At 44.1% G+C, this 12,997-nt stretch overlaps 1 protein-coding gene across 2 annotated transcripts in view; it reads right to left on the bottom strand.

Annotated features, from left to right (window-relative positions):
• Positions 1-12,350, bottom strand: part of C5HXorf38 (chromosome 5 CXorf38 homolog) — a 29,569-nt gene extending 17,219 nt beyond the window's left edge. Inside the window, exons 1-5 of one of the 2 annotated variants that reach the window (XM_029603152.1) lie at positions 12,013-12,350; positions 6,875-7,009; positions 6,420-6,542; positions 5,625-5,774; positions 534-692 (exon numbers count right to left, since the gene is read on the bottom strand). In XM_029603152.1, coding sequence (XP_029459012.1) covers positions 534-692; positions 5,625-5,774; positions 6,420-6,542; positions 6,875-7,009; positions 12,013-12,231 — 786 coding nt within the window. In that variant the 5' untranslated portion in view covers positions 12,232-12,350. Of the gene's footprint in view, positions 1-533; positions 693-5,624; positions 5,775-6,419; positions 6,543-6,874; positions 7,010-9,523; positions 10,697-12,012 lie in introns of those variants that run through there. The other variant, XM_029603153.1, reaches the window with a different exon arrangement.
• Positions 12,351-12,997: the final 647 nt, after the last annotated feature.

Below are 12,997 nucleotides of genomic sequence, written 5' to 3'. Positions count from 1 at the left end.
TGCACATGAGTGCAACCCAACCATCCATAAGAAATACTACATTTCTAGCTGAACATTCTATTTAAAACAGGATTATAATCTTAAAAAAATGTAAAACTGCACCACTAAACCCTGAAATGGAATAATGGAATAAAGTGTCACATCACTCTTTGGTATCAGTTATTTGGCAACTTGTTCCATGGTTAGCCCAATAGCTCAACTTTTCAGAAATACCAGCAGCATCATTTCGGGAAAGGCTCCAGGTTCTCCATAATCTGAAAGCCACTTGTGGAATACACTTTAAATGCTGTGACCTGCAGCCGGATGGGAAGCTTTGATGCACTGGGATATCTTTGTAGGAAGCATTCTAGCAAGGATACGCTCCACACCCTGCCATCCAGAAGAGCACACGGAGCCTCTCTCTATTGCTCAGAGCACAGACCTAACAAGAAGTAGCTAGGATACAGGTAGACTGCATACCAGAAAGCTTCCCGTATCGTCCCAGCCTGGGACATACCCCCTCACTACATGATCAAAAGCCCGTCCAGAAATACCTCTTCAGAGAGCATGTCCTGTTCTTCTGCCTGAAGAAACATCTCTTGAAGTTTCTCCTTGATTAACTCCACCTCGATTTCACTTATTTGGGTTTCCATGTTCAACCCATCCATTTGGTCATTTTCAGGCACATAAACAGCCCAATCTGAGGCCAGGAGCTAGGCAGCAAGAGTCAGTACTTTAGCCAACAAGCTATTAAAGCAATCCCATCAACAAAGGAAACTGGCTACACAAATGGATATTTTACTGGGATTATTCTTACAAAATGAATCATTTGTATTTTTAGCCTGCCTTTGCAAATAATATTCGAGGTGGCTTACAACATTATTAGTAAATCAAATCCAACAAGCCTCGGCCCAAAACAGCTTACAATTTAAGTGGGTTCCCAGGGCAATGGGAAATAAAGTAACTTGCCCAAGTAGAGTCAGTAGGGATATGAATCCCAGTTTCCCTGGCTCCCAGACCATTGCTCTAATCACCAGGACCCTCTTCTTTTTTTATTTTATCGCAGGCCGATGCAATATAGTGCGCTCAGGCTAGTGCACCGGGCAACACTATTGAATGTGCGTTTTGGGCACGCTGAAATAACCCCCCGATGCAATACAGGGCTCAGCGCATCCAAAACGGGGGTCCAATCGAGCGCATAGCTAATAGTGCTCATCACAAGCAAATGCCATGTAGATGAGGCTATTAGCTATTATCCCCCGCGATGCCAAAAATTGCCACGCAGCCAAGGCGTCCATTTTAATGTGGCAAATTTAACGCCTGCCCAGGAGCTGGCATTACAGCAAGCTGCGCTCAAGGGATCACTGAAAACAACAAAAAATCCTGCTTTCTGTGATTACTCCTATTTGTATTTTCTCGATACTAAGTAGGAGGAACCACAGAAAGCAGATTCATGAGGCACTCAAGGGCTCAACAACAAAAAAAAAATAAATCCTGCTTTCTGTAGTTCTTCATAGGGGGACCCACAGAAACCACATCCCCAGGGTCTGGCCCAATTGGAACCCCTGCCGGAGTGAATAAATCAATATTAAGTGTTGAGCACTTAATATTAATGTATTCACTCCTTCACTTACTGCTGATTGGTCATTCACTGTCACATGTCAGAGCGGTAATAATGGGAGATTTCAATTACCCCAATATTGACTGGGTAAACGTATCATCGGTACATGCTAAAGATATAAAGTTGCTGGATGGAATAAATGACATTTTTATGGAGCAATTGATTCAGGAACAGACAAGAGAGGGAGCAATTTTAAATCTACTTCTCAGTGGAGCACAGGATTTGGTGTGAGAGGTAACGGTGGTGGGACTGCTTGGCAATAGTGATCATAATATGATCAAATTTGAATTAATGACTGGAAGTGGGACAGTAAGCAAATCCACGGCACTAGTGCTAAACTTTCAAAAGGGAAACTTTGATAAAATGACAAAAATTGTTAGAAAAAAACTGAAAGGAGCAGCTACAAAGGTAAAACGTGTGCAAGAGGCGTGGTCATTGTTAAAAAATACCATCCTAGAAGCACAGACCAGATGTATTCCACACATTAAAAAAGGTGGAAAGAAGGCAAAACGATCACCGGCATGGTTAAAAGGGGAGGTGAAAGAAGCTATTTTAGCCAAAAGATCTTCATTCAAAAATTGGAAGAACGATCCAACAGAAGAAAATAGGATAATGCATAAGCGTTGGCAAGTTAAATGTAAGACATTATTAAGACAGGTTAAGAGATAATTTGAAAAGAAGTTGGCCACAGAGGCAAAAACTCACAGTAAAATCTTTTTAAAATATATCCGAAGCAGAAAGCCTGTGAGGGAGTCAGTTGGACCGTTAGATGATCGAGGGGTTAAAGGGGCACTTAGAGAAGATAAGGCCATTGCAGAAAGATTAAATGATTTCTTTCCTTCGGTGTTTACTGAAGAGGATGTTGGGGAGGTACCCGTACTGGAGAAGGTTTTCATGGGTAATGATTCAGATGGACTGAACCAAATCACGGTGAACCTAGAAGATGTGTTAGGCCTGATTGACCAACTGAAGAGTAGTAAATCACCTGGACCGGATGGTATACACCCCAGTGTTCTGAAGGAACTAAAAAATGAAATTTCAGACCTATTAGCAGAAATTTGTAACCTATCATTATTAAAATCATCCATTGTACCTGAAGACTGGAGGATAGCTAATGTAACCCCAATATTTAAAAAGGGCTCCAGGGGTGATCCGGGAAACTACAGACTGGTTAGCCTGACTTCAGTGCCAGGAAAAATAGTGGAAAGTGTTCTAAATATCAAAATCACAGAACATATAGAAAGACATGGTTTAATGGAACAAAGTCAGCATGGCTTTACCCAGGGCAAGTCTCGCCTCACAAATCTGCTTCACTTTTTTGAAGGAGTTAATAAACGTGTGGATAAAGATGAACCGGTAGATGTAGTGTACTTGGATTTTCAGAAGGCATTTGACCAGGTTCCTCATGAGAGGCTTCTAGGAAAAATAAAAAGTCATGGGAAAGGTGGCAATGTCCTTTCGTGGATTATAAACTGGCTAAAAGACAGGAAACAGAGTGTAGGATTAAATGGACAATTTTCTCAGAGGAAGGGAGTGGGCAGTGGAGTGCCTCAGGGATCTGTACTGGGACCCTTACTTTTCAATATATTTATAAATGATCTGGAAAGAAATACGACGAGTGAGGTAATCAAATTTGCAGATACAAAATTGTTCAGAGCAGTTAAATCACAAGCAGATTGTGATAAATTGCAGATAGACCTTCTGAGACTGGAAAATTGGGCATAGAAATGGCAGATGAAATTTAATGCGGATAAGTGCAAGGAGATACATATAGGGAATAACCCATGCTATAGTTACACAATGTTAGGTTCCATATTAGGTGCTACCACCCAAGAAAGAGAGATCTAGGCGTCAATAGTGGATAATACATTGAAATCATCGATTCAGTGTGCTGCGGCAGTCAAAAAAGCAAACAGAATGTTGGGAATTATTAGAAAGAGAATGGTGACTAAAACGGAAACTGTCATAATGCCTCTGTATCGCTCCATGGTGAGACCGCACCTTGAATACTGTGTACAATTCTGGTCGCCGCATCTCAAAAAAGATATAATTGCTATGGAGAAGGTACAGAGAAGGGCAACCAAAATGATAAGGGGAATGGAACAACTCCCCTATGAGGAAAGACTAAAGAGGTTAGGCTTTTCAGCTTGGAGAAGAGACGGCTGAGGGGGGATATGATAGAGATGTTTAAAATTATGAGAGGTCTAGAACGGGAAGATGTGAATCGGTTATTTACTCTTTCAGATAATAGAAAGACTAGGGGGCACTCCAAGAAGTTAGCATGTGGCACATTTAAAACTAATCGGAGAAAGTTCTTCACTCATGTTTATTTATATGATACAGTGAACTTCTGACCACCTCAGACTCAAGAATGTGAAAGATCTGGGAAACCTGTAGGCTCTGCAAGCCTATAATTAAAGGCCAGGAGGGCATCAATGGCAATATCTAAATCATAATACAAGGACCATAATATAAGCTTGGTTCTCACAGAAACCATAATACAAGCTTGGTTCTCACAGATTCCTATCTCACTGACAGAAGCCAGGTGAACTGAAGATTCCCGGAGGTCACAGCTTTAATTAGAAGCCTGGCACCAGCAACAGAATTCAGGCCTATCATCTATTCAGAACTCAGGTCTACTATCTATTTACAAAACACAGAGGGCCAGGAGTTAAACTCTGGAATTTGTTGCCAGAGGATGTGGTTAGTGCAGTTAGTATAGCTGTGTTTAAAAAAGGATTGGATAAGTTCTTGGAGGAGAAGTACATTACCTGCTATTAATTAAGTTGACTTAGAAAATAGCCACTGCTATTACTAGCAGCAGTAATATGGAATAGACTTAGTTTTTGGGTACTTGCCAGGTTCTTATGGCCTGGATTGGCCACTGTTGGAAACAGGATGCTGGGCTTGATGGACCCTTGGTCTGACCCAGTATGGCATGTTCTTAAAGGACCAATCCTCTTTCAGAAGGCTGTCCTGAAAGGGGATTGGTCCTTTCCACTGACAAATGTCAGTGAAAAGGACCAATCAAAAACAGCCCTGCCGGGGGCTGGAGCTCTGGCCAGGCTGTTGTGGGCGCTCAGCCACGTCTTCTGGGCACCCAATGCAGAGCGCTAGGTATGCACAAATTATCCATTACGTGTCCCTTTTAGCACGGCAACTCATTTGCCTATTGCATTGAGTTCCCAGGAAAGGTGGATGTGCACGCATTCAAAAAACATGCGCCCACTTGTCGTGGGGGGGGATACATAAAATGTGTGTGTATTTGGCTACGGAGTAAAATCAGATGTTATGTAACTCGGAAGTTCACAATTATTATGTCTAAATGTAAAATGATGTTACACACAATAAAAAGTTATAAATTTAAAAAAAAAAACCAAAAAAAAAAAAAACCCCACAACACATGCACCCAGTTTGGACGCAAGTTTTTTACACAATGATAGATTCCAACAGGCCAATGCACTCTCTCAACTGGGCAGTGATTCCTGATAAGCCCGAGGTCACTGGCCAGCTGCTGCTCTAATGGTGAACGAGTCTTGGTCTCAGGTTGCCATGACCTATATATAACCCCTTGGTGCAGACTGTGCGAGATGGTGACATTGTCACTAGAGGAAAAAGGATACCACAGTCACAGCCAATGTCAACAAGCATCCTTGCTACATCAAGCCTGCTCCAATGTACTGCATAATTCATATATTTCGTAACCGGAAACAGCATTAACCCAGCAGGAAAAACAATACTGTGGAAAGGAGAGCACCAGGCTGCATGCGTGTGGTGGTTCTGTAAATTCTCTATTGATTTCTTACAATCTTCTCTAAAAACTCCATTTAGCGCACATTAATTCAAAATGTATTTATTTTTCGCCTATAGTGACCAGGTCATGAAACGAAAAATACAAACACACATCCCTTGGAACTGAGTGCATAACACCAGCATGTCGAAGTCGCAGTAGGTTTTGCCTTTCGGTCTCCTATGGACTCAAGTGCAAGAGGAGCTGAAACCTTACCCCAAAAATCTGTTTTACCTCTTCTATCCTTGTGCTCATTGCTGTAATCTCTGGCACGTGTGGGAATTCACTTATGAAACCTTGTATCCTGTTTCCAAATTCGTCCAACCAAACTGAAGAAACTTTCATTTCCGATGAATGCATTAATTCGTTACGACAATGAATGACCTAATGACAAACATAAAAGGTTAGTGTTTTTAATATATACATTCGAATCTAATTCATGGAAAAAGCGCATTCAAATTCTTTTGGTTAACAGAAGGCCCCCGACCATCAGCGACAAGCAAAGCCAAGCCTACATTTCTTGTATTGCATGTGGGATATACAGTCCTGGCTGCAGTCGCTAAAGGATGCACAGCACCAGTAGGGTTACCCCTACCACACCAGCAGGGCTGATGCCCTGGCACTGGAGGATACTGCCATGGGACATCATACTGCAGCAACAAGGCTGAAGCCTGGCCCTCGCTACCAAGAAGTCTTTCTGGAGTTACCTGCTCACTGCAAACTGCGATTCCCTTGGGGTCCAGGTTTGCACTGGAATTAGAGGTGGGGAAGGGCTGAAATCTGATCATGCTGCTCCCAACTGGCAAGAATAAAGGGCTCCGAGACTCTAGAAATGGGAGCAACACTGCTGGTGAAGGTGGGTATTAGACCACTTACTGAGATCAGGGTTAACAGCACAGGGTCTGACTTCAGCAACAGCCTCCTCCTACTGACTTAGGGTAGCACAAGGAAAACTCCAGCTCTGCTTTTACCACATTTCTTAGTTCTTAGGGTACAAAAAGTCTGACATTTTCTTCAGTCAGTTCTTACATCTCGGACTTTGTCGGAGTTGACAGCGCTGAAGTGGTCACAGGAGCCGAGCAGATTTAGCAGGGCTGCAGCATCACACATCTCTGGGCCTGATTTCTCCATCTGTCCTCGGGGCATGTACGCCTACAGCACAAAAATCAACAACCAAATGCAGTATTCATTTCCCTAATCTCTTGCTGATGGGTGGCCCGAGTGACCCAGGATCCTGCTGCCGGAGGCCTGGAGAGGAACAGCTCCCACAGCCGGGAATGGACCACACGCAGGCATGGAGAGAAGAGACCGCCTCGTGGATCAGACTCCAGGCTTTGCAAATCATGCCCAACAGCACATGTAATGCTCTGGGGCCCTGCTATAACTTCTTTCTACCAGAAATGTTCGCATTAGAAAGAGTAACTAGTGCAAGGGGGCTGCACCGTTTCTGCATTGTCCCTGCCTGAAACAGAGGGTGATGTTACCTTTGCCAGCTCCCAGGAATCGATGGACCAGAGAGCAGGTCTGCAGTTTCCCCAATACACATCTCCACTCCTGCGCGTGTGGTGATTCAAAATCTCTCTCTTCCAGGCTGCGCACACTGGACAGCCAGGCTGAAACTGAAGAGGAAAGAGCTAAGGGCTGGCAGCATCACACTCCCACTCACAACCAAGCGAGCCAAGAAAAGGCATCTATCAAGGAATGGAGGTCAAGAACGAGTGGTTGAACGCTGGTGCCCCGCACCTCCAGAATAGGAAGCCGGCAGTTTCTTTTTTGGACACCGTGGTTTCTGCAACACCAGAGGGATTTCATTTTTCTATTTATAGGCAGCCCACTAATCGGAACACACTGCTACAGCATGGGATATTACCCTAAGAAACTTCTTGAGAATCTACCCATGGGGGCAGCTTTTAAGTTTACAGGGGATTGCACAGAGAGGTTATCTGGCATGAGTGATCAACCGAGCATAGAAGAGGGCCAGGAGAGCTGAACGGAATCGGTATTTTATCCTCCACTGATAAGCCTGTCTCTTCTCGGCCAGTGTGTGTTTTGTCTGTTTCTCCTATTATTTATTTATTTATTTAAGGTTTTTTTATACCAGCATTCATGAACTCGTTCACATCATGTCGGTTTACAGAAAACAGGGGTGCGAAGAATACAACCAAAAAACATAATAAAACGTGATGAAAAGAAGCAGTTACAATTAACAAGGGCTAATGAACTGGGATTGTAAGAAATAAAGAGAGATAGAGAGGGTTAATTATATACAAATGTACAATGTAAATATAATTTACAAATGTAAATTATATACAAATGTACAATGTAAATATTACTCATCTGATGCGCTGTAGTATTTTGGAACATTGGCACATTTTGCGTTTACATCAGCCCTTACCAGAATGCACCTTTTGGGCTCTGACTAGAGGTTGCAACCTATGTGACTCATTAGTATGATCTATTAATCTTTCTGAAGTTGGTTCACATGTATACCTGTGCATGCAACAGGACATTTTCCATGTGGTAACTGCTCCATTTGTGAGTTATCATTTGGAGGAGCAGAATTAATACTGCAGGGTTATCCACCCATACATTTGTATTTTTCAATATCATGTGAGACCTCTGGAGTAGTTTATTTGGTTTAGTGTCCTTGCTCTCTACTGTATGTGGGCAAGATTAAACGTAAAGTACATCTTCGTATTACTGAACATCTGAGTTGTATCCGATGCAAGTGCATTGATTCTCTGTAAAGCTTCTCATTGGCAAGCTAAAAAACATGAACTAACAAGTCTCAGGTTTATTGTTTTGAGTGGGCCTAGAGTGAGTCTCTGTGATGGGAATCATGATTTCAAATTGTGATATGAGAAGCAATGGATTAACTGTAAATTTTAATAAATGTAAATGTTTGAAGACTGTCTTCCCAGTAGGTTTAAATAAAAAGATATTGCATGTCATCTCTTTTCCCAGTTTCTTTTCTACTGTTGAATAGGGGCTAGAAGGGCTTTGTGCGTGGGAAAAAAGTGTGTTTGAACGCGCTTACAGACCTACTGTTTTTCCTGCTAACGGCATGCAAAGGAGGCGATTAGCTAATCATAGGCAATGCAGGGAGCCATGCTAATGCTAGTGAAGGTTTTTTACTGCCACAGTCAGGGAACGAGTTGTCAGTGCCAACTCGGGGGCCTTTGTCGGCATCCGAGCGACCTGAAAACCACCTAGCCCAGCGCTTATCTCGGTGTCTGAGTGGCCAGCTTAGCTAGGCGCATTTCTGGGTGACCGAGCAGCCAGCATCACTAGGCACTTTTCTCGGCGCCAAAACAGCCAGCTTACGAAGGTGCTTTCCTAGGCACCTTTCTTGACGCCCGAGCGGCCAGATTTGCAACCAGCTGAGTGCCTATGTTGGCACCTATCTCGCTGCTATGCCAGTGCGAATTAGCATCCTTGAAAATATTTGCCATGTTTTCTGCAGCACAGTTCTTTGAAATATTAAAAATACTTTCTAGGGTTATACTTTCACTTAATAGGGAAACCCGTTCGCTCGCTTGCTTTTATGCGTGGATTATCAGCACAGGTTTTGAGTGTGGATGCAGCTGCTTATTACTTAGGCCCTTACTACCTTAGTTACGCGAATTTCTCTGTATGTGCGTGGATTTCTGCGTGCAAATCATTTGCACAATTTATGTTTTTTTACATCCCGTAGAAGCAGCATCTTCAGCCACACATGGTGATCAAAACCTGAGCTCATAACTAGCACCTGTTTTGCCACGGGTCTTATTACATTAGCCCCATGAGCTGCCCTGTTTGCTCATCTACCACAACAAAAGCTGCACTGCTGATGCTTTCTTGCACATCTAGGAACAGGGTGGTGGTAGGAAATAACTGGAAGGGGGTAATGCCTTTGATTAATTGTAACTTTTATCATTTTAACCTGTTATGATTTGAATGTTGCTTTAATTGTAGGTCTAGGTTTTTTGTATTGTGTTTATTTTGGATGAATATGTTCGTGGCCTTATGTCTGCTTGTAATCTGCACTGAACTCTTGCTTTATGGAAGTTTGCAGACTATAAGAACTTACAAAAATTAAATGTCTAACTATAGAATCTAAAAATGCTTTCAGACCAAATAACGACCAAACTTACTATCTAAGGACAGTAACAGCACAGATTCTTCCTGGTTGGCGAATCACTGACTCCAAGTTGCAAGTTCTACAATGGCCAAGTCAAAGTTCAGATCTCAATCCAATGGAGAATCTGTGGCACTATTTGAAAATTGCAGTCCATAAGCATCATGCAACCAACCAGAACAAACTGAAACAAAGCTGCCAGGGAGAATGGGGAAAACTCACTCCCAAACTGTGCAAAGCTGGTAGAAACTTACCCCAAACAGACAAAGCTATTATTGCACCAAGTATAATCTGAAGGGCCTGAATACTTATGCAAGCAGCATTTTTCAGTTTTTAATTTTATTTTACAAAAACTGCATAGAAGTAATGAATTGGGACTTTGAAAGTTTACTTTAAGAGCATACTGGTTTATAAGCATACTGCCTGGAACTATCTTTGTACGTGTCATTTGTAATCCACACAAATCTGCTGACTTTTTAATGGGTCAAATACGTTTGCAAGCCACTGTATAGGGAGGGGGAAGCAGACACTTCTGTAAACGGTCTTGTCAAACTCCTGCACGTTCATTTTCAGGTAGGAATGGATGCACCAATATTATCTTCCCCAGTATCACCAAACTCCTGGTTTTGTAGATCCATTGTCTGCCCAGTTAGGCTTACATTTAGGGTATATCCCAACTGCCAAATATACAGCCTTTAACTGTCCACAGGATATACCAGTCAGTTCTGTTAACTTCCCCTTTTTCCTCATATTCAGGCCCATACAGTACTGTGCGCTTGACCGAGCGCACCATTTAATACCCATTTGGATGCACTCCTAGTACCCCTTATACTGTAAGGGGTAATAGCACCTCGAAAATGCACAGCCAACACCCCAAAAGCTAATAGCCTCATCAACATGCATTTGCATGTGATAAGCGCTATTAGTCAGTCATCTGGGATACTGAAAGTAAAATGTGCAGCCAAGCCGCACATTTTACTCTCAAAAATTAATGCTTGCCCAAGGCGTTAAGTTTGAAACAACCAGGAAGTATACAGAAAAGCAGAAAAAACTGCTTTTGTACACCCTCTGACTTAATATTATAGCGATATCAAGTCAGAGGAACCTAAAATTTAAAATAAAATAAAAAAATCTAACCCACCGGTGAGTGGGTTATAAAAATGGACGCTCAATTTTGCTGGTGTCCATTTTCCTAACTCGTTAATGGGTTCGAAAACAGATGCCGGTAAAATTGAGTGTCAGTTGTCGGACACGCTGACAGCCACCTCTACTGCTAATAAGGAGGCGCTAGGGACATGCTATTGTCCCTAGCGCCTCCTTATTAGTGCGACACCTAATTTGAATACAGCATTGCGCACCCAGGAGAGGTGTGTGGGTGCACGTCGGGACAACGGGCGCTCAACATGGAGCGCCTGCTCTCCTGCACTTTTTACACAATGGGCCTGTTTGTGTAGTTGTGTATGCAAGTTCTCATACTTAATATCCAGGCCCCTCTCAGTTCTTCCGTTAGTCGTGCCCTCTATAATCTGTCCCAAGCATGCAGCTGAATTCCACCACCCCTGCTAGTAAATTATTCCAGGATTTCTTTTTGAGTTGCCCTCCCTCAATTTCATATCATATCTAGCCCTTGAATTTTTTTTCTATGAAAAATAGAAATAAAAAAAAAATAACAGGACTTGAAGTGATCTAAAAAGTTTGGTTTGTCCCTCCCTCTACATTTAATCCAGCCAGATGTGCGTCTAATCTATTCTTTAAAAAAAAACAACCTTCAATTAGACTCCTCTACCTTCTTAACGGGGGGGGGGGGGAATCATTTGGGCTGTGGAGCAGCAGGCCCCCCTCCCCTCCACTGATGAAGGCTCTGGAAGGAGGCTCCCCCTCAGATCTCTTATAATGATTTCCTGGGGACCTGAATGAGCCTGCCTGGTTCACGCACACGGGCTGGGTTGTGCAGCCATAACCTGAGCCAGGTAGAACCCTCTTCACAATTTGCTAATGAATACATTTGCAACAGATGGGCTGCCCAGCGCCTGTCCCTGGAAGCTCTGCCACTGCTTCCTACATAAATGTATCCATTCCTATAAATCACAAAGGTATTCCAAATGTGCAAACTAAATTGCCTCCAATGCACTTGTTATGACTCCGCTTATTTTATCAGAGGAGTCGTTATCAAATTACGACAAGTTCTCCGCTAAGCAAAGCTGGACTTGTATGTTTGTTAACGAGGATTGTTGTAATCTGCTGTTTTAACTTTTGGTTGTAAAATGTAGATTATAGTTTTGTAAAATAAATGCCAACTGCGCCCGGAACTCCCTCTGCCCCTTCCCTGACATTAATGAGGCGAGAGCAGCAGCAGCAGCGTGCCTTGTCCTCCCTCCCCCACCCCAGGACGCTCCCGGGCCTTGGCCTACACTCACCTCCCTTCTCCCGGGCCTGCCCCGTCCCACTGAGCCCTGCTCTCTCCTGTCCGTCCGTGCCTCCCTCCCTCCTGATCCCTGCACTCACCTCCCTGCCCCGGGGCCTGCAGCGCCCGCTGCAGCCCGGGCCCCCGCCAGCTCCTCTCAGCGCCGGGCTCCGGCACACGAGGCGGCGGTGGAAGCTGTGCATGCGGCTCCGCACGAAGCGCTCCAGCGAGCGCTTGAGCAGCAGCAGGCAGTGCCCGGCCTTCACCCAGTTCTTGTAGCCGCCGCAGTTGAGCCGAGCGCTGAGCTCCGACAGCGCCATGGAGCCGGGGCGGGGCCTCGTTGCCAAGCCGAAAGCAGCTGCTGCTGCCGCCGCCCCGGGGCATCGCTCACGTTAAGGCAGGGCCTGCTCGCCCTCCTATGATACCGCCATGCAGAGAGGAGGCAGCGACTCCCCCTCTCAACATCTCACCTGAGCTTCCCTCACGTCTGGGGTTCCCTCCTCCCCCACTGAAGGTATTTCCCTATCCACATTACCTTTACAATCTAATGGGCCGATACAGACGCGCTAGCTTTACCCCTTATTCACGGCCGATACAGTAAAAAAAAAAAACAAACAAAAACAAAACCGCGGGAGCGCCCACTCTCCTGTGCGCACGATACAGTAAATTAATGTATTTAAATTAGGCCCGGCAGTAAAAAGAGGTGCTAGGGACACTAGCAAAAATGAACACCGGTTAGCAGCACCGGTGTTCATTTTTTCGCCGCCGCCGCCGGCCCCAATTTTTATTTCTTTGGCCCCCGCTGCTTGGTCTCTAGCAGGGGCTGACTAGGCAGCGCCCATCTTCATTTTTTCGGCTCTCGTGGGCTTGGTCTCCCGCAGGGGCTGTCTGGGAGGCGCCGGGCCAGCCCATCTTCTTTTCTTTGGCCTCCGCCGCCGCACATTTTACTTTCAGAAATTAGCGCCAACCCAAAGGTAGGAGCTAATTTCTCCTGGCGATATTAAGTCAGAGATCCAAAAGTTAAAAAAAGTTAAAAATAATTAAAAAAAAAAAATTAAAATGGACCCACGGCTCACGGGTCGAAAA

Source organism: Rhinatrema bivittatum, chromosome 5 (assembly GCF_901001135.1).
Source record: "Rhinatrema bivittatum chromosome 5, aRhiBiv1.1, whole genome shotgun sequence".
Lineage (NCBI taxonomy): Eukaryota > Metazoa > Chordata > Amphibia > Gymnophiona > Rhinatrematidae > Rhinatrema > Rhinatrema bivittatum.
The sequence above is the reverse complement of the archived record's forward strand: the minus strand, read 5'-3'. Positions and strand labels throughout refer to the sequence as shown.